At 50.3% G+C, this 24,843-nt stretch overlaps 11 protein-coding genes across 11 annotated transcripts; 5 read left to right on the top strand and 6 right to left on the bottom strand.

The window, feature by feature from the left end:
- Nucleotides 1-54: 54 nt before the first annotated feature.
- Nucleotides 55-1,454, bottom strand: N7471_006474 (uncharacterized protein; the record flags this gene model as incomplete). The annotated part of the gene is made up of 2 exons (XM_057279193.1): nt 55-671; nt 731-1,454. The coding sequence occupies 2 exons, from the start codon at nt 1,452-1,454 to the stop codon at nt 55-57; spliced, it is 1,341 nt and encodes a 446-aa protein (XP_057138803.1).
- Nucleotides 1,455-2,936: 1,482 nt separating this feature from the next.
- On the top strand, nt 2,937-3,457 carry N7471_006473 (uncharacterized protein; the record flags this gene model as incomplete). Its single annotated transcript, XM_057279192.1, has 2 exons — nt 2,937-3,185; nt 3,245-3,457. 2 exons carry the CDS (start codon nt 2,937-2,939, stop codon nt 3,455-3,457), a joined length of 462 nt encoding a protein of 153 aa, XP_057138802.1.
- Nucleotides 3,458-4,044: 587 nt separating this feature from the next.
- N7471_006472 (NPA1/URB1 family protein) lies at nt 4,045-7,629 on the bottom strand (the record flags this gene model as incomplete). Its single annotated transcript, XM_057279191.1, has 3 exons — nt 4,045-4,452; nt 4,514-7,422; nt 7,476-7,629. The coding sequence occupies 3 exons, from the start codon at nt 7,627-7,629 to the stop codon at nt 4,129-4,131; spliced, it is 3,387 nt and encodes a 1,128-aa protein (XP_057138801.1). The 3' UTR covers nt 4,045-4,128.
- A 690-nt stretch (nt 7,630-8,319) lies between these two features.
- Nucleotides 8,320-9,097, top strand: N7471_006471 (GNAT family N-acetyltransferase; the record flags this gene model as incomplete). The annotated part of the gene is made up of 2 exons (XM_057279190.1): nt 8,320-8,776; nt 8,832-9,097. 2 exons carry the CDS (start codon nt 8,320-8,322, stop codon nt 9,095-9,097), a joined length of 723 nt encoding a protein of 240 aa, XP_057138800.1.
- Nucleotides 9,098-9,501: 404 nt separating this feature from the next.
- On the top strand, nt 9,502-9,870 carry N7471_006470 (uncharacterized protein; the record flags this gene model as incomplete). The annotated part of the gene is made up of 1 exon (XM_057279189.1): nt 9,502-9,870. One exon carries the CDS (start codon nt 9,502-9,504, stop codon nt 9,868-9,870), a length of 369 nt encoding a protein of 122 aa, XP_057138799.1.
- Nucleotides 9,871-10,825: 955 nt separating this feature from the next.
- On the bottom strand, nt 10,826-14,521 carry N7471_006469 (uncharacterized protein; the record flags this gene model as incomplete). Its single annotated transcript, XM_057279188.1, has 1 exon — nt 10,826-14,521. The coding sequence occupies one exon, from the start codon at nt 14,519-14,521 to the stop codon at nt 10,826-10,828; it is 3,696 nt and encodes a 1,231-aa protein (XP_057138798.1).
- A 427-nt stretch (nt 14,522-14,948) lies between these two features.
- N7471_006468 (ATP-dependent RNA helicase SUV3) lies at nt 14,949-17,467 on the bottom strand. The gene is made up of 2 exons (XM_057279187.1): nt 16,086-17,467; nt 14,949-16,036 (listed from the first exon to the last, which is right to left on the bottom strand). Exons 1-2 carry the CDS (start codon nt 17,351-17,353, stop codon nt 14,965-14,967), a joined length of 2,340 nt encoding a protein of 779 aa, XP_057138797.1. The 5' UTR covers nt 17,354-17,467; the 3' UTR covers nt 14,949-14,964.
- Nucleotides 17,468-17,708: 241 nt separating this feature from the next.
- N7471_006467 (Sec1 family protein) lies at nt 17,709-20,170 on the top strand (the record flags this gene model as incomplete). Its single annotated transcript, XM_057279186.1, has 7 exons — nt 17,709-17,742; nt 17,807-17,844; nt 17,909-17,996; nt 18,052-18,198; nt 18,258-18,460; nt 18,513-18,979; nt 19,036-20,170. The coding sequence occupies 7 exons, from the start codon at nt 17,709-17,711 to the stop codon at nt 20,168-20,170; spliced, it is 2,112 nt and encodes a 703-aa protein (XP_057138796.1).
- Nucleotides 20,171-20,598: 428 nt separating this feature from the next.
- On the bottom strand, nt 20,599-21,369 carry N7471_006466 (putative G-patch domain protein; the record flags this gene model as incomplete). Its single annotated transcript, XM_057279185.1, has 1 exon — nt 20,599-21,369. One exon carries the CDS (start codon nt 21,367-21,369, stop codon nt 20,599-20,601), a length of 771 nt encoding a protein of 256 aa, XP_057138795.1.
- Nucleotides 21,370-21,555: 186 nt separating this feature from the next.
- On the top strand, nt 21,556-22,896 carry N7471_006465 (putative oxidoreductase; the record flags this gene model as incomplete). The annotated part of the gene is made up of 2 exons (XM_057279184.1): nt 21,556-21,732; nt 21,805-22,896. The coding sequence occupies 2 exons, from the start codon at nt 21,556-21,558 to the stop codon at nt 22,894-22,896; spliced, it is 1,269 nt and encodes a 422-aa protein (XP_057138794.1).
- Nucleotides 22,897-23,127: 231 nt separating this feature from the next.
- On the bottom strand, nt 23,128-24,431 carry N7471_006464 (NAD-dependent epimerase/dehydratase family protein; the record flags this gene model as incomplete). The annotated part of the gene is made up of 4 exons (XM_057279183.1): nt 23,128-23,522; nt 23,575-24,031; nt 24,107-24,341; nt 24,403-24,431. 4 exons carry the CDS (start codon nt 24,429-24,431, stop codon nt 23,128-23,130), a joined length of 1,116 nt encoding a protein of 371 aa, XP_057138793.1.
- Between the last annotated feature and the right edge of the window lie 412 nt (nt 24,432-24,843).

Here is a 24,843-nt window from a genome sequence, read left to right as displayed (position 1 = left end):
AGGTATTCCTAGTATTTACAAATTAATTGACTCGGGGGTATAGCACACGAGCATTTAATAATCAAGGCCATACTCATTAACAAAGCCGTGCTCTGCCCGTAAAGCCTCCGCGTCCTGCGTCTCAAACCTGAAATTCCATAGCTTCTCAACTTCTGAGAGTTCAGCTTTACTTTTATGCTTGAGTGGCGTATAATGCTCATTGTTCATCCCTTTGGAGCTTCTTCTCCCCGCATGCTGCATTACGACCGGGGTTACCGCCCAGCGAATCTCCTGGTTCTCATTTGCATATTCTTCCGTGAGCATGTCCACATACCCCAGACGCTTCCTTTCATATAGATCAGTGAGATCCGGGATTCGCGATCGCGGAAAGACCAAGGCTTGCGAGCAGCAACCAAACCGAGGCATTTGGTGAACGCCGTCCGAGATCGGAAGCACGGTAGCACGACCGGTAGCAAAGAAAAGTCCAATCAGGAGAGGCGTGCAGATGCCACTGAGGAGAAAGATGGTTTCGGTGGAGAGCTTTGATGCCGATCGAGGTCCGTATTGCCTTACGCCCAAACAAGTACAGGCAACCAACAGAACGGTGAGGATCGAGTAAAAGAGGTACACCGGCCATTCTTCCGAGTTCCATCCGAGTAATTCTTCTGTATAGAAAAGACGGAGGTAGAGCCCTATGTAAAATAGAAATTTAGTTACAAGATCCTTCGAAGGGGATGTCGTACAAACTCACACTTCGATGCTCCAATTTGCTCAGTCTGCTTTTCTGCAGACGCCAAAGCTTCCCGGGTACGATGGTACCATCCATCTAGAGCAAAGACGTCGTCTTCGAGCATGATGACGTACGGGGTATTTGCCGCCTCGCATGCCTTCAATAGATAAGTGTAATCGAAGAGAGCCTTTTCACGCCCAGATACCTTGGCCGCGTCTGTCTCGAGAGATCGAATGTGATCGATATCCACTTCGGTGGGGTCGTACAGCAACACTTGATCCGGCACCTCGTGCAGCCAAGGCTCCGAGTAAGCTGGATGCTGTGCTGCATCCGTGTGCGCGATGAATAATATCAGGTGGATATCTGCACGCTCTTCCTCACTTAATCCCTCGAGAACCGTGCCTACTGTAGTCTTGAAATACCGGACACCATGCCGAGCGATAGATGCAATCCCAACGCATAGCCCGGGATGTGACGAGGCCTTGGGCGTAGTCGGCAGTGTAGCATTGTTCACCGACTCAAGATATGAGACCGCTTCATACGATCTCAGATCGGAATAAGAGGCATCGTATGCAGTCCACGGTTTGAAGAACACTGAACCTGGGTCGCGAGAAGCTATCACGTGTGCGTAGAAAGCGAGGGCGGAGAAAAATGCAAGAAAGAAAAGAAAAACTCGGACCAAATGAAGGACAGTCCCGGAAATTGGTGGTCTCAAGCCGGGTGAGACCTTTCGAAAAGCAAGCATCTCCGGAAAGGAACGAGTACTCTTTGCCAGGAAATTGAGGAAAGATGGAATCGACAGGATGATGGCTGGGCTTGAGATTCACCACAGCTTCAAACGGCCCCCTCTGCCGATCATACATACGCACCACAGCCAACGGTGGCCCCCTCTGTCGATCATACGTAGGCGAGTGGAAGGGTGGAACTTTGGAACAAGCCACTGACCTGTGGACCTAGTGGTTTATACGCGCTGAACAAGGGTCCAAATATTAACCCCATCAAATCTGCATGAGCACAGCCAATAGATGCAGGGGGGCGATATTGGTATTCCATCGCCTATTGAGACTAGTAGTGTATGGAGTCGGGGGCTGAAATATCGGAAAGATTCGAAGGATTCAAGCCGAACGTGCGGTCTTATTTTGTACAATGAGCAAGACCTGCTGCTTCTGTCGCGGTACAGGAACTAACAATGCCACGAAAGTCCTTTATAATGACTTCTTTCCTCTAAATATCATAGTGGAATATAATATATCCGCCATAAGTCAATACATGTATCCGATTCGAAATCCGATTTTACTCATAGAGTATCAGGCTATTCCAACATACTCCGTAGTATATAGTATGATGGATTAATAATTAGGGACCGTAGTGGACTACCTAACAAGTAACGATTAGGGGCCATAAGTAATTGGCCAATTGAATTATTCCACTGGCCCTTCATTGAAACCCCTGTTTAAGTACTCCGTACTCCGTACGGAGTTCTTTATCGCGCTCCATATAATAGGAAAAAGCCTTCAAAAATGTTTGGAGATGGTGATGCCAAGTCCCCCCCCCCCATCTTCGGCTGTTTACATTTTGGCCCCCAGGGCTGAGAGGCCCACAGCCAAGCTCTCGGGGGCAGTAGGAACCAACAAGATATGCAGAGATCTGATGTCATTTACATGTATCATGTTGACTGTGTTGACACTGCGTGTTTGAGAACTATGTTGCTGTAGAACAGCCATGAATAAGTGTTTAGTAGGCATTTCAATTGCCTTGCTAGTACTAGAAAAAGATATAGTTCTACACGAATCAGGTAGAGCATAGGATACTATGTGAAGTCAAATAATTAGAAATACTATCTGAAGGGAAAGCCTTCTACTCCTTCAAGCTGCTTTGTATGTTGTATATAGGCACCACTGTTCGCCTCGCTTGAAAGTCACCGGATGCTGGCGGGCCCCCATGTTACATGATACAGATTGCAGCGTAAATAGTCCAACCTTCTTGATTCAGGAAGCTGAGACATATTAAACTATTAAACTAGTCAGATAAATGATCGAGATGACATCATGTGAAGGGGGCCAACCTCATGTGAAGGGGGCCAAATCTAACCTTTGGAAGGGAATATACTATCTATCAGGCATATAAAGGAACGCTTTATGCCACCTAGTTTGTCATTCAACAATCAACAGCAAGGCAGCTAAGAATTCAGCCAAAGAGCGACAGCTGTATATCCTTTTCTTTCACAATGAAACTCGCCATTTCCCTTCTAGCAGCGGTCTTTGCTGCAGTTGCTGCGGGTGAAGATTATGTCTGCAACACGAGCGATGCTAGCCCCTACCTACACAACGTCAACGAGATGATTGGCAATCTCAATGATGCGGAAATAGGTGTGCTCATCTGCAACCCTGGGCCGGTGAATGGCTGTGGACAAACCTGGACGGGATACTCTGGAAGCGGAGGCGCGGCATTCATGATATGTGGCGGCTCAATGCGGGTAAGTAATAATCTACATATATATAATAACTTCAGCAGTTACTGATATACTATATATAGTGCTCTGGTTCCCCTGGTGGTATTCCCTGTTCTGTAGGTGCCTGTGGTGGTATGAGGGTCCGAGGATTAGCAAGTTATCTCGAGGCACTTCGCGATAAATGCCAGGGCCCAGACTCTAACGGGGATATCCGAGTTGGCGGGATTGTCCGTCTTGTGGATGCTGATGGAAGTGGTGGAGACGGTGAGATCAAGCTCTTCTCGAAGCCTGGTTAAATTCGATGTCGGGTGTCAGCGAAGGCGAGATATACGGAGGGCGAGATATCCGGGCAACTCCATATGTACCTTGGGATGGTGGGCAGCAGAAGATACATGTAATTACTGGGATCTGAATTAATACCGCTCCGAACTTTGCCAAATCCACTTTGTATGTTTCGTTAAATCCTCATCTCTTTACTAAACAGACTATTCAAACGCACTATAAACGGTAAAGTCATGCTCCCAGCAAGGAATGGCCGTAACTCGAATCGTACGTCCCAAAGGAACTCATTAAGAGCGCCAGTTGACAAAACGTTTTCACCCAATATAAAAAAGCCTTCCACAACCTTTGTTTTGGATGCTCTCCATTCTCATGAGTAGGATCGGCGAAGCATGCGATGGGCGAGAGGACACTGAACACGTGGAATAGTCCGCTACTTATTCGGCTTTGTCATGTGTCTCTGGTGGTTTTTTTGGTCGATTTCTTTTCCCTCATTGGTGTTGTAGCTAGAGTATATGTAAAAAAGGCTTAAAATGTGCAAAACGACTTTTCCATGTAAAACGTTTGAATTGTAGAAGATAGACGGGGCCATATGCCTATTCAACAGGGTTAATTTTGGCTAACTACATATGACCAGAAAGGCAAGAACGCCAATGATCCAATCTGCTATTGTACAAATTCCAATACCTCAAACCTGCGCCTGAATCTCATCAACGACCCGCCCAAGAGTCCCATTACTCCAGCCATCAACCCGCTCCCGGTCACAATTCTCATACAAAGCACGCGCAAGTGCCGCAAGCTGAGCAGCCTCCTTCGTATCAGCCTCTGCAGCTTGGATCTGGATCCAACTGATGACACCAGAACGGGTGATCAGGGTAGTACTGCCACCGACCTGGGCGGCGCGGTACACAATATGCAGGATCTTTCGTCGAGCTGCTGGGCCGAGGGTTGGGGACTGGTAGAGGGAAAGAATGCGTTCGAAGACATTGGCTCGTCGGTAAACCTCCATATCCTAGATTCGATGTGTTAGCAATCGTGATTTTGGAGTGTAGAACATAAAGGTAGCAACTTACAGCTTCGGTGCGGAGTGCCTTGATAAACAGGTTCAGAAGCCAGTCGATCTCATCGAAATACCCATCATCCAACTCAGGCTCGTGCAAGAGGATTTTGTCGACCCAGTATGTTGGGATCTTCTCGACTTCCCAGAATGGTGCCTTCTGCAGGAACTTGTTGACTTTGCCGTAAACCTTGTGGAGAGGGTCTGTGAGAACCTCCAAGCAGTTCGAGGCGCACTCGCCAACAATCCAAGGAACGGGCTTCTCCATGCCGATGTTGTTGACTGTCTCGAGGAGCTCACCGGCTAGAGTAAACACCGTGCGCCATTCAGCGTAGGTGGATTCCTTGAGTTTGGCCATGAAGCGAATAATGTTGGCGAAGGCCTGTCTTCGGACTTCTTCGTGCTGAGAACAAAGGCAGAGCATCAATTCGGCGACGTGACCCTGGTCCACTGCTTCCGCAATGTCCTCTCTTTCCCATTTGTTCAGAGCATTGTGGGTCGTGCCTTCGGTGGGCAGGGATCCAAAGATCTCATCGAGGTCAACGGCAGAGGCTTTGTTGGATGAACTAGGCATGTTAGAGCCAGAGTCAATGTCCATCTTGTCCTCATTGTCGGCATCATCTGCCTCTTTCAGGGACTTCTTAAGAAGAGACTTGGTTTTCTTGGTCTCGGTTGCTTCAACCAGCGCATCCCGAGCAGCTTTGAGTACCTTGGTGCTCTCACCTGCCTGCTTCAGATTACCCAGGAGACTGGCGATCCAGGCTCCAACGGCAGCTTCCGTGGATGCATCTCCGCTCTTGACGACAAATGGCCATTGCTCAACAATGGCAGTAACAAGCGCGCTAGTAGTTCTGGACATATCCTCGGATAATGACTGGAGTAAATCCTGGTAGTGAACGGGCTTTTTAGCAACACGTGAGACACAGTTATCAAAGAAGACCAGCTGTTGGTGCAAAGCATCAGCTTGGGAATTCTCAAGGCTTGACAAGACAGACGCAAATGCGTGTGGGGAGCTTTGCAGAACAGAGTTATCAACCAGAACGGTCTTGAGCAGGGTAGAGATACGCCGCGAAGAATCCTTATCTGAAGTATCCATGAGAACCTTGAGAATCGAGGTGAAGGGTGAATATTGCATGGATGCTGGCTTTTGCCACCAACGCAATGAAGCGGACTGTTGTGCGATCTGGAGGATGCTCTGAAGTTGGCTCAAAAGCGATTCGGAATCATCCGCGCTAACTTCTGGGGCTTCCAGTCGCTTTAGAACATCCACCAATACAAGTGAGACGTCAAAGTTTTCCTCCAGCGCAATGTCCGGCATCACTTCATAGTAACAGGTCAAGAGCTCTGCAACAGCCTCCTGCTGGGTCAGGTCCTCCTTTTCTGTTCTTCGGAAGAGCACAACGACGTCCTTGACAGCAGGGCAGCGGCGGGAGAACTCTGCCAGCAACTTAGCAGAGGCCTGATTCCAGAATAGCTGACCTTGGCCATGATCCGCCTGGAAGATTTTGAGGACAGCTCGCAGCTTCGTGAACGCAAGAGTCAGGATTCGCACAGCAAACAGAGTGATAATCTCCGCGTTCTGGTTGAGGCAGCGGGTCATGATCTTCTGGCCAAGGGGGCGAGGGAGAATATTTTCAATAACGATAGAAATCGGCGGTGGCAGGATGGGCTGCTTATCCTTCCAGCCACAATTTGCAGGGACAGGCAACTGCACAGTTGAGAAAAGGAAAGCCGACTCGGCCATCCATGAAGGGGTAGCCTTGGGATCTGAAATAAACATAGTTTTCCTCGAGAAGTAATCGGCAACCAGCTCTGGTGCAACCCTGAAGATTGAAACAAGAAGTTCAATCTGGAGACTATCCACATCAGGCCGAAGGCACTGAATGAGGAATGAAAGGGAACCATTCCGCACGGGGACAGAGTCTCGGTATTTGTCGACGTAGATGGGGGAATCAAGGCCCAATTCAATGCATGCATCATCATCAACAGCCAAGGTCTCTGGATCGGTGCCGACGGGATACCAGCCAGTCTCGGGCAAGAGAACGCCGAGCCCGGCGGTTTTGCACACATTCATCATGACTCGGTGGATCTCATTGGCGATGACAACTCCCCCAGCATTAGGTTCATCTGACTCTCGATCATAGCCATAAAGCGTCACTAGTCGTTCCAGGTTGTGTCTGTTGAAAAACTTGCTCTTCGATTTGCGGGATACAGCGGAATCTTGTACCACGTCCCTCTCGATCGCCTTGATAATTTCTAGTACAGTATCGCGCGGATCCTTCCGGATATATTCGAGGAAAGACCTGGTGATCTTGTGCTGTTCGATGATATCATCCTTCTCGGAGACATGCTGAACTCTCAGGTTCGCTAGCAGGTATCGCTGAGCGTTGCGTCTAAGAGTCGACTTCTGGGACTCATCCTCTGAGATCTCCTGTGCTTTATTAGGGGTCAAGAAGACCTCCAGTCGCTTGAAGGTAATGTACCGCCGGAGGTACAGCTGTCGTGCCACTGCTCCTCCGTCAAAAGTCACAATCTCCGTAAGCAAACGCAGACATGGTGAGATCAAGTGCTCTTTAGACTTGGTTGCTGTCAAGCCGCGGTTGAACAACCTCAGCTGGTCTTTCTGCAGCAAATGCTTGCACAGAGCGATTCCGAATTCCCGGAACTCTAGTTCTGATGAAATCGTCTTGAGGAAGATCGCAAGAACAGAAGGCACACTGGTCAATAAAGGCTCATTGTTATTGCCATCGCCAAATGACCAAGATTGGATGATGTCCGCAAAGCACACTGAGGTCTCATCCTCTTTTCCGGAGTTGGTGATTTGCTTATCGCAATATTCCTTGAGGACACGCAATTTCTCTGCTTTGTCGCTCTCCTTTTCGGTGTGTGCAATTGACAGCAAGAACTCTTTAAATTTGATTATACCTATATGCTAGTCAGTTTTGGTGTAGCTTTGGATCGCTTGCGATCTGCCTCACCTTGCTTTGCCAACGGGGCATTTTGCTGGACAGCCAACAATTCGCGCAATGAAGCAGCAGATTTGATATTGGACGTGACAGTCGGCTTCTCTGGCTTAGGATCGTCAATCTTTCTTCTCTTTGCCCGAGATGGATGTTCTGTGATGTGCGACATGATTCGATGGGTTGGTGTTGTAACTTATTTTTTTTTTTATCTTCAGATGTTCCGATAGCATTGACATTTCCAGCTCGTTGATTGGCCGAGGCCTCCCCGCCCGGGATAAAAGTGTGGATACACCGCCTCTTTATGCCAGACTAATATCCAGGCGGTGTGTTATTAGCCTTCTATAAGTGGAGACAACATCATCTCCATCGTCTACTATGCACACACCTAGTTGTCGATTCCTCTCGTCCTTTATACGATATTCTTGAAACAACAGCTTAGCCAGACTAGACTGGCAGCAAGATCCCGGTACGGGAATGATGCACTTAACACTCTGCCAACGGTGATATGAATGGCCCTGATACATAAAACCTGCTTATCGGAGTCATGCGGCATTAGCAAAGGTGACAGGCTGTTTATTTCCGTGCCTAACGCTGATCATTATTAGCTTATATACTACCCGGACACGGCTCCCGGGCAATTAGCTAGTCCACACTGTCTCAAAGTGGCTAGATCGAGCCATATAGTGTAGTATTGGCTACTACCTTAGAGTGCTTGTTCAAGATTAGCCTAGTAATTTACCTAACCCCTACACATCACTACCCAAGCTGAAACGTGTTCAAACACTTCCGCTTTACATCCACAAGTCCATCCTCCGAGAAAGAAGTTGAAGTCGATCAAACCTTCCCCTCATTCTCCATTATGGCATTTGTCATTAAGCCCTGTTTCCCGGAAGATGCTCCGGGTCTTGCAGCGACCATGATGGGTGCTCGGCTCACCGATCTTCACTGGAGGTGTCTCTGGGATGACCCATCTGTCGGACGTATTATTCCTGGGGCCATCGAGCGCCTTCCTTGGAATTTGGTGACCGGCACAGAAACCAAACGGCATCAGAAAGTTATCGATGTCGAGACCGGTCAAGTAGTGGGGTATGCGCGATGGTGTCTCCCTCCAATTTTGGCAAAGAAGGGCGATGTTTGGCTGGAGGCACAGGTAGCCGAAGGGACTTCCGCCGACCGTGCAGTGTATGAGAAACGGTACCAAGAGAACACCCGAAATGGACAGCCTATAGGCTTAAAAGGCGGGGAGATGATGCGTTATCGCAGTGCGCCTCTCGAAGAAGCGGATGCTCGAATTGTGTCAGATGGACCATTTCTGAGTAAGATGCACACCGATATATCACTAACAGGCGGATGACTGATAGCACTCTCCAGCTCTTGATTATTTGACGACAGACCCTTCTTTCTGGCGCCGAGGCATCGGGAGAATGCTCGTGCAAAGTGGACTGCAAATCGCAGATCAACAAGGAATAAAGACCTATGTGATGTCGGAACCGGCTGCACTGAAGCTATATCTCAGCCTTGACTTTCAACTGGTAGATACGGTATCGGTGGACTACTCCCACTATGGCGGAACAGAGCCCATGGTGGAGTATTTCCTTGTTCGGGAGCCATCTCAGGTAGAGTCCGTAGTTGCGTGACGACAACACAGAATATACAACCAGAAGTTGACGAGCAACATCCGTTCTGATGCCGAGCGCTACGAAAACGAAGCTTGTCCTTCGTGTTATAGCGAATGCTCGTGCATCACTCATCTCTTGCTACCACGTATTAATCCTATAGTAGCCGTCTCTGAATTCGTCGTACACTTCATGACGATATCTTTATATTCCCGAGGACTCGCACATTTCATCCTATCCCATCCCATCACACCAACTAGTAGATGACCTCGGTGGGCTATTTAGACCGTCTAATTCTTCGATCCATTCCTTTCCATCCCTGCTTCCTAACTTATTTCCCACTTCAGCTTCTTCTACTTCTTCTAATCATCCCCCCGCCCCTCCTCTTCAAAACCTCTACCCTCCATCATTCCATTGTTTCAGCCATGGCGAACTATCATCCCAGCCTTGTCATCAAAGGCCAAATGGCCGAGTTGAACGACCTCATGAAGGATATCGTGGCCCTCGATACCGAGATAACCACCGCGGCTCCTCATAAACGGCTTATATTGTGCCTGGAGATGATGAAAAAGACCTCCCAGATCGAGGCTCTCAAGGAAAATATTCAGTGCAAGATTGAGGCATTGGACATCCACCGCAAAAGTTCCCTGGCGAGCCATGCGAGCCAGCTTCACGAAATCACGAATGTCAGAGGCTGTACAGTTGACGCGACTAATGTCAAGAACACCAAGGTAGCCACTACCGGCACCGCACTCAAAGTTCCCGAGCACGGAGATGAAGAATCTGTAGGCTAGAAGACCATTTGACTCCCCTACTACTCTTTGGAACCTACTGACATGACCAGATGGATTGCGATGATTGGATTTTTGTTGAGAAGGATATGGACTCATCTATCTAGAACCATTGACTGGGTTTCCATCTATCTTGTAATCTAACTCCACTACCTAGGGACTTTTGGACATTTAGGATTCAATTTATTGTTCCGTGAAACAAACTATCTCATATTGGCTCCCGGTTGGCTTAAGAAGGACGAAAGCAGCATTTTTCTCGACGTGATGAGAAGTTTCTGCAGATTTATAGTGAAGTAGTCATTTATATAGAAGCAGAATAGTCGGCGGCCTATAGGCTTCTATACTTGATGATATAGGGCGTAATCTAAATATCAAGTTATTTTATAATGATATTACCCGTGGACAGACATTATGATTACATTTCTACAACGGGATCTTTTTATATGCCTTTTTAGGATAATCAGGCACAAACTGTAGAATGGGTGAAAAGCACAATGCCTACAAAACGGCTTTTTGATATATAATATCCACATGACTAGGAGTGTTTATTCAATTCGTTATTACGTTATAATAATTTAGAAAAACCACTTAGATGGCCAATTTCCTGCTAGCGATAAGAGTAATACGACCAAAGCCCCTAGTGGTCGCTATGCACTGCAATACTCCGCACCAGATAGGGAGAAAGGCTTGATGTATTTACGACGAAAACTTTTTGCTAGCAGGGTACTCGGTGGTTTCAAACTGCCAGTATCATGTAGAAATGCTTAGGGGTGAATGGAACAACAAGTGAATTATTCCCATCGAGATATCATACAAGACATACATCCAAAAAAAAGTAACTCCGATATTTTAAGCTAAGTGATTCATGCAAAAGCACAATGGTAGAGGAAATATAAGACGCAAGAGAAAAAAAATCACGATTGCAACCATAGCTGGTATATTGGAAACAAAACAAAAATCAACCCCAGGTTCCACCACCGCCACCTCTGCCCTGCCGCCGCTGGGCAGAGATACGCCAATCGTCTTCGCCAGCAAAGCGGTTGTGCAGTGGCTGGATGCGCTCCGCCTTCTTACGTTTCGATAATCGATCCGTAGGTGCAACCTTGAAGAAAGTAGGTGCCGCTTCCACGAGCCATTTCGGCTCAATGGCAGTGGTGCAGTGCATGTATTCCTTGCTCGTGAGGACCAAGGTGTGGTAGATGACGTGCTCGGCTGGTTTACCGAACATGGCGGAACTGGGGTGCATGTACACGGGAGTTCCTTCCACCAGGGTCTTGTATCCTTCCTGGGGGTCTTTGCGCGCTGCATTGCGGAAGAAGCCGGTGCACAGGGACTGTCGCACTTTCATGGTATCCCGGCCGCAAGAGACGATCCGGTGCTTGTAGCGGTTCATGATGCCCAGCAGCTGCTGGCGCACATCTTGGGCGCGCTTTATCTGTCGTGCTTGGATGAAGTTCTCGAAACACCAGGAGTTGTTGAAGCCTGCGTGTTTCCACCCATTGTAGACATTGAGGAGGGTCAGATGATCGCCGTGCGGATCGTGGAATTTGGATTTCTTCTGGTCTGCTTGTTGCTGCTTTTCTTTAGGGCGGTAGAAGACTGACTGGATTGACAGCATGGCGACAATGCTAAGCATTTCATCGGAGCAGCCCAAATCCACAGATGCAATGAGCACCTTGGCAAGCGCAGGCTCCATGGGGAAATCGGCCATCTTTCGTCCGAGTCGAGTCAAAAGACCCTCGTCATCAAGTGCTGACAAGGCATATAGTTCTTCGAGTGCTGTCAACATTGTGTTGGTAGGCGGTGGGTCCATGAAATCGAAGTGGAGGAGGTCGTTGATTCCCATTGCCTTGAGCATGAGAATGGTATGTGAGAGGTTCTGACGCTGAATTTCGGGAATGGTTGTTGGAAGCATTTCAGACTGATAGGCAGCCTCCGTATACAATCGGAAACACTTTCCAGGTCCTGTTCTTCCGGCGCGGCCAGCTCTTTGCTTGGCTTGCGCTTGAGAAATTGGGGTCACCACAAGAGAATCCATGCCGAGCTTCGGATCGTAGGCGTTCTGTTTCACGAAACCGGGATCAATGACGTAGTAAATCTGATCAATTGTGATCGAGGTCTCCGCAATATTGGTTGCAATGACGACTTTACGTCCGCCTGGGGGTGCCGGATCGAAAATCCTACTCTGCATCTCACTGGGTAGTGCAGAATAGACAGGTAAGACAACCAGCTCAGGGACAGTAGGTCCCAAAGCTTTCATGCGCTCGAATAAGATCTCACATGCTGTATCAATCTCTTCTTGACCCGTCAAGAAGAGCAGGATGTCACCTTGCGGTTCTGTAAGGTGAATTTGCATGACAGTGATGAGTGCGGCATCCAGATAATCAGATTCGGGCTCCTTAGAGTACATGACTTCGACAGGGAAAGTTCGGCCGGGAATGGAGAAAATGGGACAGCCGTGGAAGTATTCGGAGAACTTTTCAGCGTCCAGTGTGGCGGACGTGATAATCAATCTAAGATCGGGTCTCCGCTTGACTGTCTTTTTCAACAATCCGAACAGGATATCAGTTGCGATTGTCCGCTCGTGAGCTTCGTCAAGCATGATAACGGAATATCTCTTGAGGTCTGGATCCAGAAGAATTTCTCTCTGAAGCATTCCATCGGTCATGTACTTGATCTTGGTGTCTGGGCTGGTACAATCCTCAAAACGGATGGTGTATCCAACCTCTGCTCCGAGCTTGCAACCAACTTCCTCGGCCACACGTTTAGCCACTGACATGGCAGCAACACGGCGAGGCTGGGTGCAACCAATCATTCCCTTATTTCCATATCCGCCCTCGGCCAGATACTGCGTCAACTGTGTGGTTTTTCCAGAACCTGTATCTCCGACGACAATCATCATTTGATTGTCCTTCACTGCGTCCAGCAATTGGTTCCGGAACTTGTAGACTGGCAGACTCTCGCGTTGTTGTTTCATGGACATGGTCGTCCGCTTTCCAAAGGATGCATTTTTGCCCATCGTCACTCTCTTCCACTCTGGTACAGCCTCGTCCTGCTTGGGCTGCTGAGCATTCCGAAGATCAGCAGCAAACTTTCGCTCTTCCGGTGCAACCATAGGATCCTGCCATTGAGCATTGAGATCGACATCCGCCGCCTTTTCGGCCGCCTTGTCCTGTGCTTCCTGTTGCTTCAATTCGCGTCTCTCCTTGGCAAGGTTAGTGCCTGCCATTGCAGAACGGTTCATTGAACCATCGGGAGCCTTGACAACACGAATCGGAGAAAGCTCGAGGGATTGTTTCGTCTGGCCAGCCAAGAAGGGAGGCTCCTCGTCTTTGACCTCAATGTCAACATCTTCCTCCTCTTCGAAAGTGCCTTCGCCGGTGAGCGTAGCATTATATTCCTCGTCGATATCGGGATAGTCTGCTGCAGAGGCAACACCGGAGGCAATCAATTGTCTGATCTCCCACCGCTCTGGCGAAGTCATGCGCTTTCGGTTCCTCATTGGCCGACCTCCGGACCCTTCAATGACGGGCACATCGGAGCCGAGGCTGCCGTACCTGTCATCTGCGACTCCACCATCAAGACGCTCCATATTTGCACCAGAAGCAAGGCGCTTCTGGGGAACAAGATCCATGCCTGTCACTTGATCCACCTCCTTCATAGACAGTCCGATGCGAGTGCCTTCGATGCTAGCCACTTTGACTTTGACTGGTTGTCCGCGCGAGACCAAATCTGAGGGATGATTCACTCGTGCTCCTTCTTGCATTGCTGAAACGTGAACAAGACCATCCACCTTCCCCTTGACGCCTTTGAGATTCACAAAAGCACCGAAATCTTTCACACCCGTCACGGTTCCATCATAGACCTTGAAAACAACGGGGTGGTCATCCAGCTCGACAGGAGGGGGACGGCGGAAATCAGTATCCTCGTCGCGATCACGGTGTCTCCGACGGTCACTGTGGCCATTGCGACGGCCGTCTTCCCGATTGCCATATTTTCCAATCGATCTACCAAACTCGTCCACGAGATCATCGTTTTTGTTATACCGCGTGGCACTTCGAGACCTTGATCGCGAGCGGTATTTGTCTCTGCGTCGTCCACGGTCGTAATCGTTGTTCTCGGGGCTGCGGCTCCGCTTCCTCGTTCCACGGTCGTTTCTCGGTGCATGTGGTTTGTCCTCCTTCACTTTTCCTGCCAGGCCCTCGAGCATGGCGAAAGTGTCGTCCATCGCATCTTCTTTTGCATCGGCCTCGTCTGCCGCTTGGCGATCTGTGTAGTCTTCTTCGGCCCAGCGCTTCTCTGTATCGGGGACCGCAAGGCCCTTGAACACGCGGGACTTTTGCTCCAGAGCATCAAGCAAATCCATGTCGTCGTTGACATCAGAAGCTCCCTTGCCGTTCTCCGTTTTCTTTCCCTTATATTTGGGGTGCATCGTGAGCACCATGCGGTCGACACTCTCCAAGAGACTCTGGGGGAATTCGCCGCCCATGTCGTCGAAAAATTTCTTGAAATCGGGAAACTTGCCGTTGCATTTGAGGTGCTGATCGATCACGAACTCTGCGAGGGTCTTGTCGGCGATTCCCAAGTGGTTCTCGAACTCGGTCGTCACGCGCGAGACGAGCGAGAACAGCTCTAGAGACTCGAGATCATCCATGATGGTTGGTAGAACGAAAGAGATCCAACCAGATAAAAGATAGAGCCAGTAAAACTGGACAAGTGACGTGTAAATTAGCGAGCGCGCAAAACACTGCTACCCTGTAGCTCTTCGGACTGTCGCAGTTTGGATCTTGAAGGCGGAAAATTAGTGCAGCCGAAGTTGCCACTGATAAGCCTTATCGGTAGGCACCAAACCTTGGAAGGTTTATAGCACCTTCCAAGGTTGGCACACTCAGTCAGACTTCATTATCGATTTATGGTGGCAATACAGTATTAAAATGTCGCCAGATTCAGACAAATCCATCAAGAAGTGAATGCAAGCCGAAAGCGATGCACAACAGATCAAAAAGAAATAGTAAAGAGATCTATAGGCATTAAGTATTGAGTATTGGAGATCGGTTTTATACATCTAATATACATATTTCTTGTTGTACATATTCATCACTCTTTGGGGACTTCTGTGTCATAGTATGACTCCGTTGAGTCAGACTTCAAGTCGTCCAAGTCGGGGGATGAGCCCTCTTCCTCGCCCTCTGCCTCCGGTGACGACTCAAATAATGAGATTTCGGCCTCGGACGATTCGCCCTCTGCAACCTCTGCACCTTCTAGAGCAGGTTCTTCGGACAGATTAATTTCCATCTGCTCTCCTTCACCAGAGGGTTTCATCCAGTCTCCGGCAACGCCCATACGTTCCTGCTCCAACAACTGTTTCTGCAGCGCAATCTGGCGCTTCAGAGAAGCACCCTTCCGCAGCCTCTTGTTAGCGGAGAATTCAGTCAATGCCCGAACCATCCGCTCTTCAACAAGTTCCTTGACATGGCTTGCCAGAGTTCGGTCAGTGAAGACACCACCGAATCTGAAACTGAGCCACAGATACAAGATAACTGCCCTATGAAGGCTCTCCAGATCATGCAAATAGTCGTTGCTGCCAGAAACGGGCTGCTCGATGACTTCCAGGTTGAGATGGGCGATGTCCAACAGTCGTCCTTCGTGGTGTTCGGCCACGCAGTCCGCCATAGCACCAGTAACATCACGCGAGCCTGAACTTTTACGGTCCATTGGAGAAACCATGAACTTTAACTGGTCCTCAAACGGCAGTCCTTTCACAGTGTCGATAATTTCAGCGTTTTCCAACTGACTGGTAGGGTCACACAAGAAGAACAAAGAGTTGACCCTGGCAATGTCCAAAACTCGCTTGATCAGATATTCGAAAGGTACACCTGGTGGGAAGTAGGCAGCGAATTTCCGGAAAACAGATTCTGGGGGGAAGATGCCCGCCGCACTCAGTGGTGGGGGCTCCAACTTCAGAGCCTGCTGAATATATGGGAGGTCAACCTCTTCGAGACAGGAGATCAGGCCCACGTTAGGCTCCTCGCTTGTGCTTTCCGTGGCATTGGCTGGACGATATCGACCAGCACGCCCACCAATTTGTTTGATCTCAGGGACAGTAAGCCGTTGAAGTCCAGTCGGGACACGCTTGACGAGGGTGTCAAAGATAACGCGCTTGCAGCTCCTATTATGGGTTAGTAGGAAGCGCAAATATAATAGAGGACAGGACTCACAGATTAAGACCCATGCCAATCGCGTCACTTGCCACGAGGAAGTCATAGTCATTGTCTGGGTCATTGAACAGATTCGCCTGTTGGGTCCGAATCTCTGCTGGCAGACCACCATAAACGATGGCTGCGCGTCTTCCGGTAGTCTTCTCGATGTCTGCCTTCATAGCGTGTATGCCTTTCCGGGAGAAGACGACTACACAGTCACCTTTTTCAAGGCTATTGAGATTGCCCTTTAAACTGTGCGGCATCACTTCCAGAGCGTTCAGACGTTCGTAGCGGTGGACCTCCAAATTATCTCCCGTGAGTGCACATAGCTCCCGAATCAATGGTATGGCGCGGGTTTCACCGCACAGATGCAGCTCGGCTGCCTGAGCACCAAGGAAAGCTCGAGTCCATGCCCATCCTCTTGATGAGTTAGCAATCATTTGGATCTCATCGATCACACCGACATCGTATTCCTGCCCTAGGCTGACCATTTCCACAGTATTGCTAGTAATACGCGGTACTTGATCATCCTCGGGAAATTTGACATCGTCACCAGTGACGAGACTACATGGAACCCCATCTGCCTTGAATCGATGATATACTTCTTGCGCGAGCAATCTCAGCGGACCTGCGTAGAACCCATTCTTGCTTTTCGCCAGCCGTTGCAGTGCATGGTATGTCTTTCCGGAATTTGTCGGCCCGACATGGAGATGGATTGTTCGCTGCATCGATCGAGCGCGTGGATACCACTCGGCTGGCCATCGAAGGTCGGCCACTTCTTGCTGTGCTTCCAGGATGGGTGCCGAGAACCTGGCAGTGATATTTTCCGAATACTGCATGTATTCCACCTCCTCCCGCAGACCCTGAAGTCCGGAGGAGAGATAGGCCTTTTGCAGCGCTACCTTAATATGCCGAAGGGGTCCCCATTGTGCAGATGCCTTCTTATCATCTGATTTGCAGGCGTTTTTGATTTGGCGTTCGAATTGTGTCCATCCTTCTAGTGATTCGCCTGATTTGTTCAACTTGCTGTATACATCGCGCAAAGTTGCTTCCACCAGTTCGTTGAAATCTCGTGCGGCCGCAATATCCTGTCGGACAGCCCTTCCGGCGGAACCCCCCACAAGTGTTTTGCCTTTTTTTGTGTCCGATTTCCTGTCCGGGGAAATATCGGGTTTGACCTTTTTCGATCGCTGCAGAATCGAGGTTGTGGTGAAAGGTCGTACAGCGAAACGAGTCAAGGGTCGCAAAGCGCAGAGGGAACGACTACCGCCAGTCCATGGCAGCATTCCTGGATGACGGGGGGCTCCAATCCCGTAGAGAGGAACAATTCGGAAACAAAGAAAGCCGAACAGTTGACAGTGTGAAGTTAAACAAAAACAATGGTAGAGAGAATACAGAATATTAGAGGCCCTGCATAGGAGAGAAACCAAAAAGTTCCCTTATCGAGCCGATCCACTTTAAAGCTCCAATGGTGGGGAAAACCATCTTCCCTTCATATACCTCAGACGGCCACCTAACAACTCTCTTCCCCTTGAACGTCTCGTCAATCTTCTTTACTATCTGCCTGTTCTTTTACTTTCTATTTTTCTTTCTCGTCTCAGTCCTCACCCTGGAGCCCCAAGTTGTGGGCTACCCGCCAGCATGGGCTCCTCGATAATTAACATTCAACGCGACTGTGGGTGACTACTTCTACTACCTCTTGCAAAGAACCCTGGCTGACCTTGAACTGTATGGAATAGTTATATTGAACACAATCCGCAATGCCGGTGGCCATGAGGTGAGACCGACCCCTCCGATCAACCCCTCTACCGCGGATATTGACGGCACATTCCCCCTAATAGTGGAAAGTGTTGGTGGTGGATGAAACCAGCAAGAAATTGGTCGAAGGCGCTGTGAAGGAGGAGGAAATTCTCAATCTCAATGTTTCCAGTGAGCTCGTCTTGTGCTTTGCGCTCCAGGGGATTTCGCTAATGCCACACCGCAGACGTCGAGCAGCTCGAACATCGACGACCGTCCAATGCCGATATGGACGCGTTGTACATATTGTCCCCGGAATCGTACGTGGTCGACTGTCTGATGGCAGATTTTGAGGTGGGCCGATACAGGAAGGCATTCTTGGTGTGGACTTCATGTTAGTGGGCTGGTGAACCCGAGGCCTTTGCGACGTCATTCCGCTCACACAGCTTATAGCCCTCGATCCGCAGCAGCGATCTCGGATTGACCGGTCCCAAATGGCGCGCGAGCGCATTGCGGACTTTTACACTATGAACATCAATTTCTACCCCAGAGAAGCGCGGTTGGTCACATTCCGGGATCCGTGGAGCTTCCCGGTGCTCTTCCACCCGGGTTGTAACAATTTGATTCGGCGTCATTTGGAAGAATTGGCCCAGAAGGTAATATTTACTCTCCAAGGATGTCCTTTGACCATACTGACGTTGAATCAAGGTCGTCTCTCTTTGCGCTTCCCTGGGCGAGTACCCTGTAATTCGGTACTATCGGCCCCGATCTCCGACTCACGAGGCCGCAGTTATGTGCTCCCACTTGGCGCGTTTCATTCAAAATGAATTGGATCAGTTCGCGCAGTATCAGCGTGACTTCCCGCCTCAAACAAACCGCCCCCGAGGCGTACTGCTCGTAGTAGACCGTTCCATGGACTTGTTTGCGCCCCTCCTTCACGAGTTTACATATCAGGCTATGGTCCACGATCTTCTTCCTGTTACAGATGGAGACAAGGTTACCTACAAAACAGTTTTAAATCAGGGCAGCAAAAATGAGGAGGTCAAGGAGATGGAGATTGGCGAAAATGATCGAGTCTGGGTCGCCTACCGCCATATGCATATGAAGGATGTGCTTGGGAAACTGGGCGAGGACTTTGCCAAATTCCGAGCAGCACACCCTCAGTTCGCAGATGAGTAAGTTTCAACAGGCCATCCATATACTAGATCGGACTACTAACTTGGGATTTCAGTAACGACAAATCTAATGTGAACACCATCAAGGATATGTTGGGCGGACTGACAGAATTCCAAGAGGGTAAAGATACCTACACGCTACACCTCAACATGGCCCAAGAGTGTATGAACTACTTCCAGTCCCGCAAACTCTTGGAAGTGAGCTCCACCGAGCAGTCATTCGCCACGGGTCTGGACGAGAACTACAAAAAGGCAAAGAACCTAGCAGCGCAGCTCGTGCAGCTCCTCGATGACGAATCAGTCGTACAAGAAGATCGGCTTCGACTCATACTTCTGTACATCATGTATCGTGGTGGATTGCTAGGTGGTGACATTCGCAAACTCATGGCGCACGCTGGCCTCCCACCAAAAGACGGCGGGGTGATTGCTAACCTCGAACTCCTTGGAGTTCGTGTCGAGAAGCCTCTTAAGGATGATAAGCCACCGGTGCAACCTCTTTTCAACCGGAAAAACCCACAGCCTGAATCAGAGGAGCTCAGCTTGAGCCGGTACGAGGTAGCTGTCAAGCAGATGCTCGAAGACCAGATTCAGGGCAATCTGGACGCGACTTCCTTCCCCTTCACACGCCCGCACACCGAGACGGATGGCGCCATAGCTGCCCAAGAAATGCAGTCACAGCAGGCCTCTTTGCGCAGCGCAAAACCGACCTGGGCACGCACAAGATCCGTCGACCAGCCCCGACAGCGTATAATCGTCTTCATGGCCGGCGGTGCCACCTACAGCGAGTCACGAGCCTGTTACGAAATTTCAGCGGCATACAACCGGGACGTCTACCTTGCCACGACGCATATGCTGACCCCGAGTCTCTTCCTCCGCCAGGTAGGCGACCTCGGTGTTGACCGGCGGCGTCTCGACCTCCCAGCTGACCGCCCTAAACCTACTGCCCCGGCCCATCTCTTCGAGCGCGAGGCCCCTCCAACTCCCGATCCGCCGCCACAGAAGAAGAAGCCCGTCTCAACAGCACACCTCAACCCCCCAGCTCCACCAGAGGCGCTGATGGCTGGTATGTCAATAAACTCAAACGGAAGCGGAAGCAGCCCTGCCTTATCTGGCAGCGGGAAGAAGGATAAGGACAAGAAAGATAAGGAGAAGAAGGAGAAGAAGGAAAAAAAATACCGTTTCTTCAAGTAGCATTCTCCATTTCCATTTCTCTTGATCCCATCCTGCCTCCTGTGTCCTGCTGTCCCCGTCCAGCGCTTTTGTGATACCATTCTTTTCCTTGTCTTTCTGTTGGTCTGATCTGGTCCTGAGCATTCAAGGCGCTTTTCTCAGCGGGTTTTTATTTCTTTCCTCGGATGAGTCCTATAAAGACAAGCCATGGAAATGTTTTCACTGTACTACAAATTATGCTAGGTAGAATTTGGACACCAGTTTCAAGTTGCAGTACTTAGTACATGGTAAATATTCAAGTCAAGTACTCAAACAGAACGAATGCTATATCTTCATTTGAAACTGATATCAACATACAATCATAAATAACAAATAGGGGTATCATCAAACACAAAAGCAAACAAAAGAGCACATCCAACCCTCCACTATCAATCCACAAAATCCACCACCTAAGCCCCCTCCCCAAGATACTTCAAAACCTCATCATTCTGATAAAAAGCCTTCCTCATCCTCTCCGCCCTCTTCTTATCCTCCGCAACCTTATTCCGCACCTGCTTAGAATTAAGCTTCTGCACCTTCGCCGGCGGCGCCGGTCTAGGCGGCAACGGATCTCCATCCCGATCAAGACCCGTCCCCAACCCCGCAGTGCCACGCTTGACGCGAGGTTTGATAGGTTCACGAATACCCTCACGGCCCGATGCGCCGAGCCCAAGCCTACTATCAGGATCCCAGCCGTAGGTAGAGAGGTATCGGAGGCCTGAGCGCGTGCGGTCGAGGTGCGATGGCGGGTGGGAGTGAGTGAGACAGATTTGGTGCGCGAGGGAGGCTTCGTGCGGACGGGGTTTTTGGTCTGTTGCGTCTGCTGGGGTTTGTAGCGCGAGAGGTAGCTTGCACACGTCGCAGTATTCTGGGCCCGCGGGCGCCGCCGTGGGCGGAGGCGGGATTGTGTCTGGAGTTGGTGGCGCGGACTGGGTCCGGATTGGTGGTGATAGTGGTGCGCGCTGGGTTGGTGTAGTTGGTGATGTACTTGGGGCAGATTGGCTCATTACGATAGAGAGGTATTTGTCTGCAATGCTTGTGCCGGAGGAGGAGGGCTTTGGGGCTGTTGTTGTGTCTAGATTGGAGGAGCGCACAAACTCCACGCGTTTGCGACGGACACCGGAGCTGAAGGGGCGTTGTTGCTCCGGTGGGAGGAAATAGTCTTCGTCTTCGGAGGCCATGGTTGAGTATTGTAGAGCTGTGAAGGCAAGGAAACAAGGAAGAAAGAAAGAAGATTGGGGGGCGGAGCGGAATTAAGAGGTGGCGATAAGATGAAAGATAAGCGGAGATGTGGACGTGTACGTTGAAGAAATTCCTTTGGACACACACCTGTCCTCTCTCTTCCCATCTTCCCATCTCAATTAAATATGCCCATCCCCATCATTGCCCAGGGTCTCCGGGATGGCATCTCGTCCATCCCGCATGCCTGGACATTCCTCCGCATAGCACCATGGGTGCTAGCCCTGGCGGCACTGAAATACTATTTCGAAGGAGCCCGCAACGGCTCCGAGCGAATGATGCGATCAAAAGTGATAATGGTGACGGTAAGACACTCCTCCAGCACCGCACCACCTTCCAATTAATTTAACCAAGCTAACAAAACCCAAAACCATTAGGGCGGCACCTCCGGGATTGGCGCAGAAGTAGTCCGCGAGCTCGCAACTCGCGGCGCCCAAGTAATCCTCCTAACCCGCCAACCACCCTCTGACCTCTACCTCTCCGAATACATCGACGACCTCCGCACCAGCACCAAAAACCCTCTAATCTACGCTGAACAAGCCGACCTCTCCTCGCTACACTCAATCCGCACCTTCGCAACAAAATGGATCGACAACATCCCACCCCGCCGATTAGACTGCATAATCCTCGCCGGCGGCACAGCAGAGCCCTCCGCACCCCGCGCCCTAACAACGGACGGCATCGACCCAGAATGGCAAACAAACTACCTCGCAAACTTCCACCTCCTCAGCATCCTCAGCCCGGCACTACGCGCCCAGCCCGCACACCGCGACGTGCGCGTGATCTTCGCAACGTGCTCTAGCTACATCGGCGCTGATTTCAGCAGTCTGGACTCTGTGGCGCGGGGGAAGCAGAAGGTAGTCACGAAGCGGACGAAGAGTTCACCGGCACTGTACGCTCAGCCCAAGGGCGTGTACGCGCTCAGCAAGCTTGCGTTGACTATCTTCGCGCACTCGTTCCAGCGGCATTTGAATGCTTACGAGAGGCCAGATAGTCTGCCGCCTTGTACGCGGGTTATCGTTGTTGATCCCGGGTTGACGCGGACTCCGGGGATGCGGCGGTGGTTGACTGGTGGGTCTTTGTGGGGTCTTGCGTTGTACTTGCTCACTTGGCCTATTTGGTGGCTGCTGTTTAAGTCGCCTGTGCAGGGTGCGCAGAGTATTCTGTATGCGGCAATGGAGCAGGAGTATGGACGGGGTGGGGGTGGGTGGTTGATTAAGGAGTGTCGGGAGATGGATTACGCGCGGGCGGATGTGCGGAACGATGAGGTTGGGAAGAAGCTTTGGGAGTTTAGTGGGAAGATGGTTGAGGAGGCGGAGAAGGAGAGTGCTGTTATGAGGGCTTTGGAGAAGAAGGAGGTTGAGGTTGAGAAGCAGAGGGTTGAGGCTGAGAAGGTGAAGAAGGAGGCGGCTGAGAAGAAGGGGAAGAAGGCTGAGGGGTCGAGGAGGAGTCGGAAGGGTCAGAAATAAGTGAGATATGTGTATACCTACATATTTTGTAGGTATGGTATTATATGATTATATAGATCTAGTCGAGCTCTACCGTGATGAAGAGAACAGGCTCAAAATTTATAGACCAAGCATCACAAAAAAGGAAATTCGTTTCATGTATTCTACCAACTAGATCCAGGGCTTCTATATCAACATCGGCAAGATCATTACAAGCCACAAAACACAATCACATCAGTACTCGAAGTCAATTTACTTCTTAAGCTGAGCGAGCAGCTCAGCAGGGGGCTGCTGGCGGTAACCCTGGGGGTTGTTCTTAGTCCAGAGCCAGAGATCCTCGCAAGCCTGCTCGAGGGTACGCTCAGCCTTCCAGCCGAGCTCGGTGTTCGCGCGGGTGGGGTTGGCAGTGAGGTTGAGGACATCGCCAGCGCGACGGGGAGCAAGCTCGTAGGGCTGGTCCTTTCCGACAGCGGTGGAGAAGGCGCGGATCATCTCGTAGACAGTGCTGCCCTTTCCGGTACCCAAGTTCCAGGCGCGGACACCGGGGTTGTTGGCGCGCAGGTAGTTCAGGGCCTTGAGGTGGCCGTCTGCGAGATCCAGGATGTGGATGTAATCGCGGATGGCAGTGCCGTCGTGAGAGGCGTAGTCTATGGTGTGTTAGATTGGGGGCTTTTGTAATGTGGAAAGGGAGTTGCATACCATCACCGAAGACCATCAACTTCTCGCGCTTGCCGGTGGCAACCTGGGCAAGCAGAGGAAGCAGGTTGTAGGGGACACCTTGGGGGTCCTCGCCCATAATACCGCTGGGGTGGGCACCGGCGGGGTTGAAGTAGCGGAGCAGAGCGCCGTTCCACTTCTTGGCCTCGGCCTCATTGCCGGCCTTGGTGGCGTTGTTACGCTGGGCGTTGATCACGTCGGTGATGGCGGTCTCGACGGCGAACTTGGTGTTGCCGTAGGGGTTGGTGGGGCCCAGAGGGCAGTCCTCAGGGATGGGGATCATGTTGGGGAAGCGGGTGGCATCGCCGTAGACGGTGGCGGAGCTGGAGAAGACAATGTTGGTGACATTGTTCTTGACCATGGACCGCAGGAGGTTAATGGTGCCGTAGACGTTGACCATGTAGTAGTCCAGGGGCTTCTCGCCGGACTCGCCAACGGCCTGAATTGGAGCAATTGAATTAGCCATTGGATCATACTATATGGTTTGTAGTTTCTGGTTTCATCGGATACACACCTTCAGGGCAGCAAAGTGGATAACGCTGTCAATGTCGGGGTGGGCCTCGAACACCTTGTCGAAGCTGTTCTCCTCGGTGACATCGAGCTGGATGAACTCGGCCTTCTTGCCGCAAATAAGCTCAACACGCTTGAGGGCCTCGGGCGAAGAGTTGTACAGGTTGTCGGCAACGACGACCTTGTAGCCAGCTTCGAGGAGGGCGAGGGTGGTGAACGAGCCAATGTAGCCCGTGCCACTTGCGGGGAATTAGTTGTAACTCCAATATAAGATCCCAAACAGGGTATTCAACCACTTACCCAGTAACAAGAACTGAACCAGAAGGCATGATTAAATTGTGATAATTGTAGAAAGATGGGGGAGAGTACGGGGATTCCGGAGTAGAAAGCGGACGAGGGGCAGCTTTTAAGGGGAAATTGGAGGTGGGGGAGAGTGGCCCGGTGTATTTCCACCACGTGGATATGCGATGATGCGGCCTTGGTTTGATCTTCATTTGTTTTATATTGGTTTACAATAATTAGCATCCATTGATCTACATGTTTTCGTCTCTAATTTCCTTTTCCCTCCCAATTGAGGTTATTAGATTGTTGATGCGGACAATAATGTACATCAAGTATGTCTTGTTGACCGAGATCGTGGCAGTGAAAACAGCCCTCAATTTCAAAACAGGCAAAGATGTGCAAAAATGCACAAAGACATCCCTTAAATTCCCCGAATTCCCCTGAAACTCCTGAATTTCC

The sequence above is a fragment of the Penicillium samsonianum genome, assembly GCF_028829775.1.
Source record: "Penicillium samsonianum strain IBT 33392 chromosome Unknown utg000003l_segment0_segment0, whole genome shotgun sequence".
Classification (NCBI taxonomy): domain Eukaryota; kingdom Fungi; phylum Ascomycota; class Eurotiomycetes; order Eurotiales; family Aspergillaceae; genus Penicillium; species Penicillium samsonianum.
Note: the sequence above shows the minus strand (reverse complement) of the source record. Positions and strands in the feature narration are given on the sequence as shown.

Excerpts from the sequence above, each read along its gene's own strand:
- N7471_006468 (XM_057279187.1), bottom strand. The coding sequence starts at position 17,353 with ATGCTGCCATGGACTGGCGGTAGTCGTTCCCTCTGCGCTTTGCGACCC. Across the intron at positions 16,037-16,085 it reads ATTGGCATGGGTCTTAATCT|GAGCTGCAAGCGCGTTATCT; the intron begins GTGAGTCCTGTC and ends AACCCATAATAG.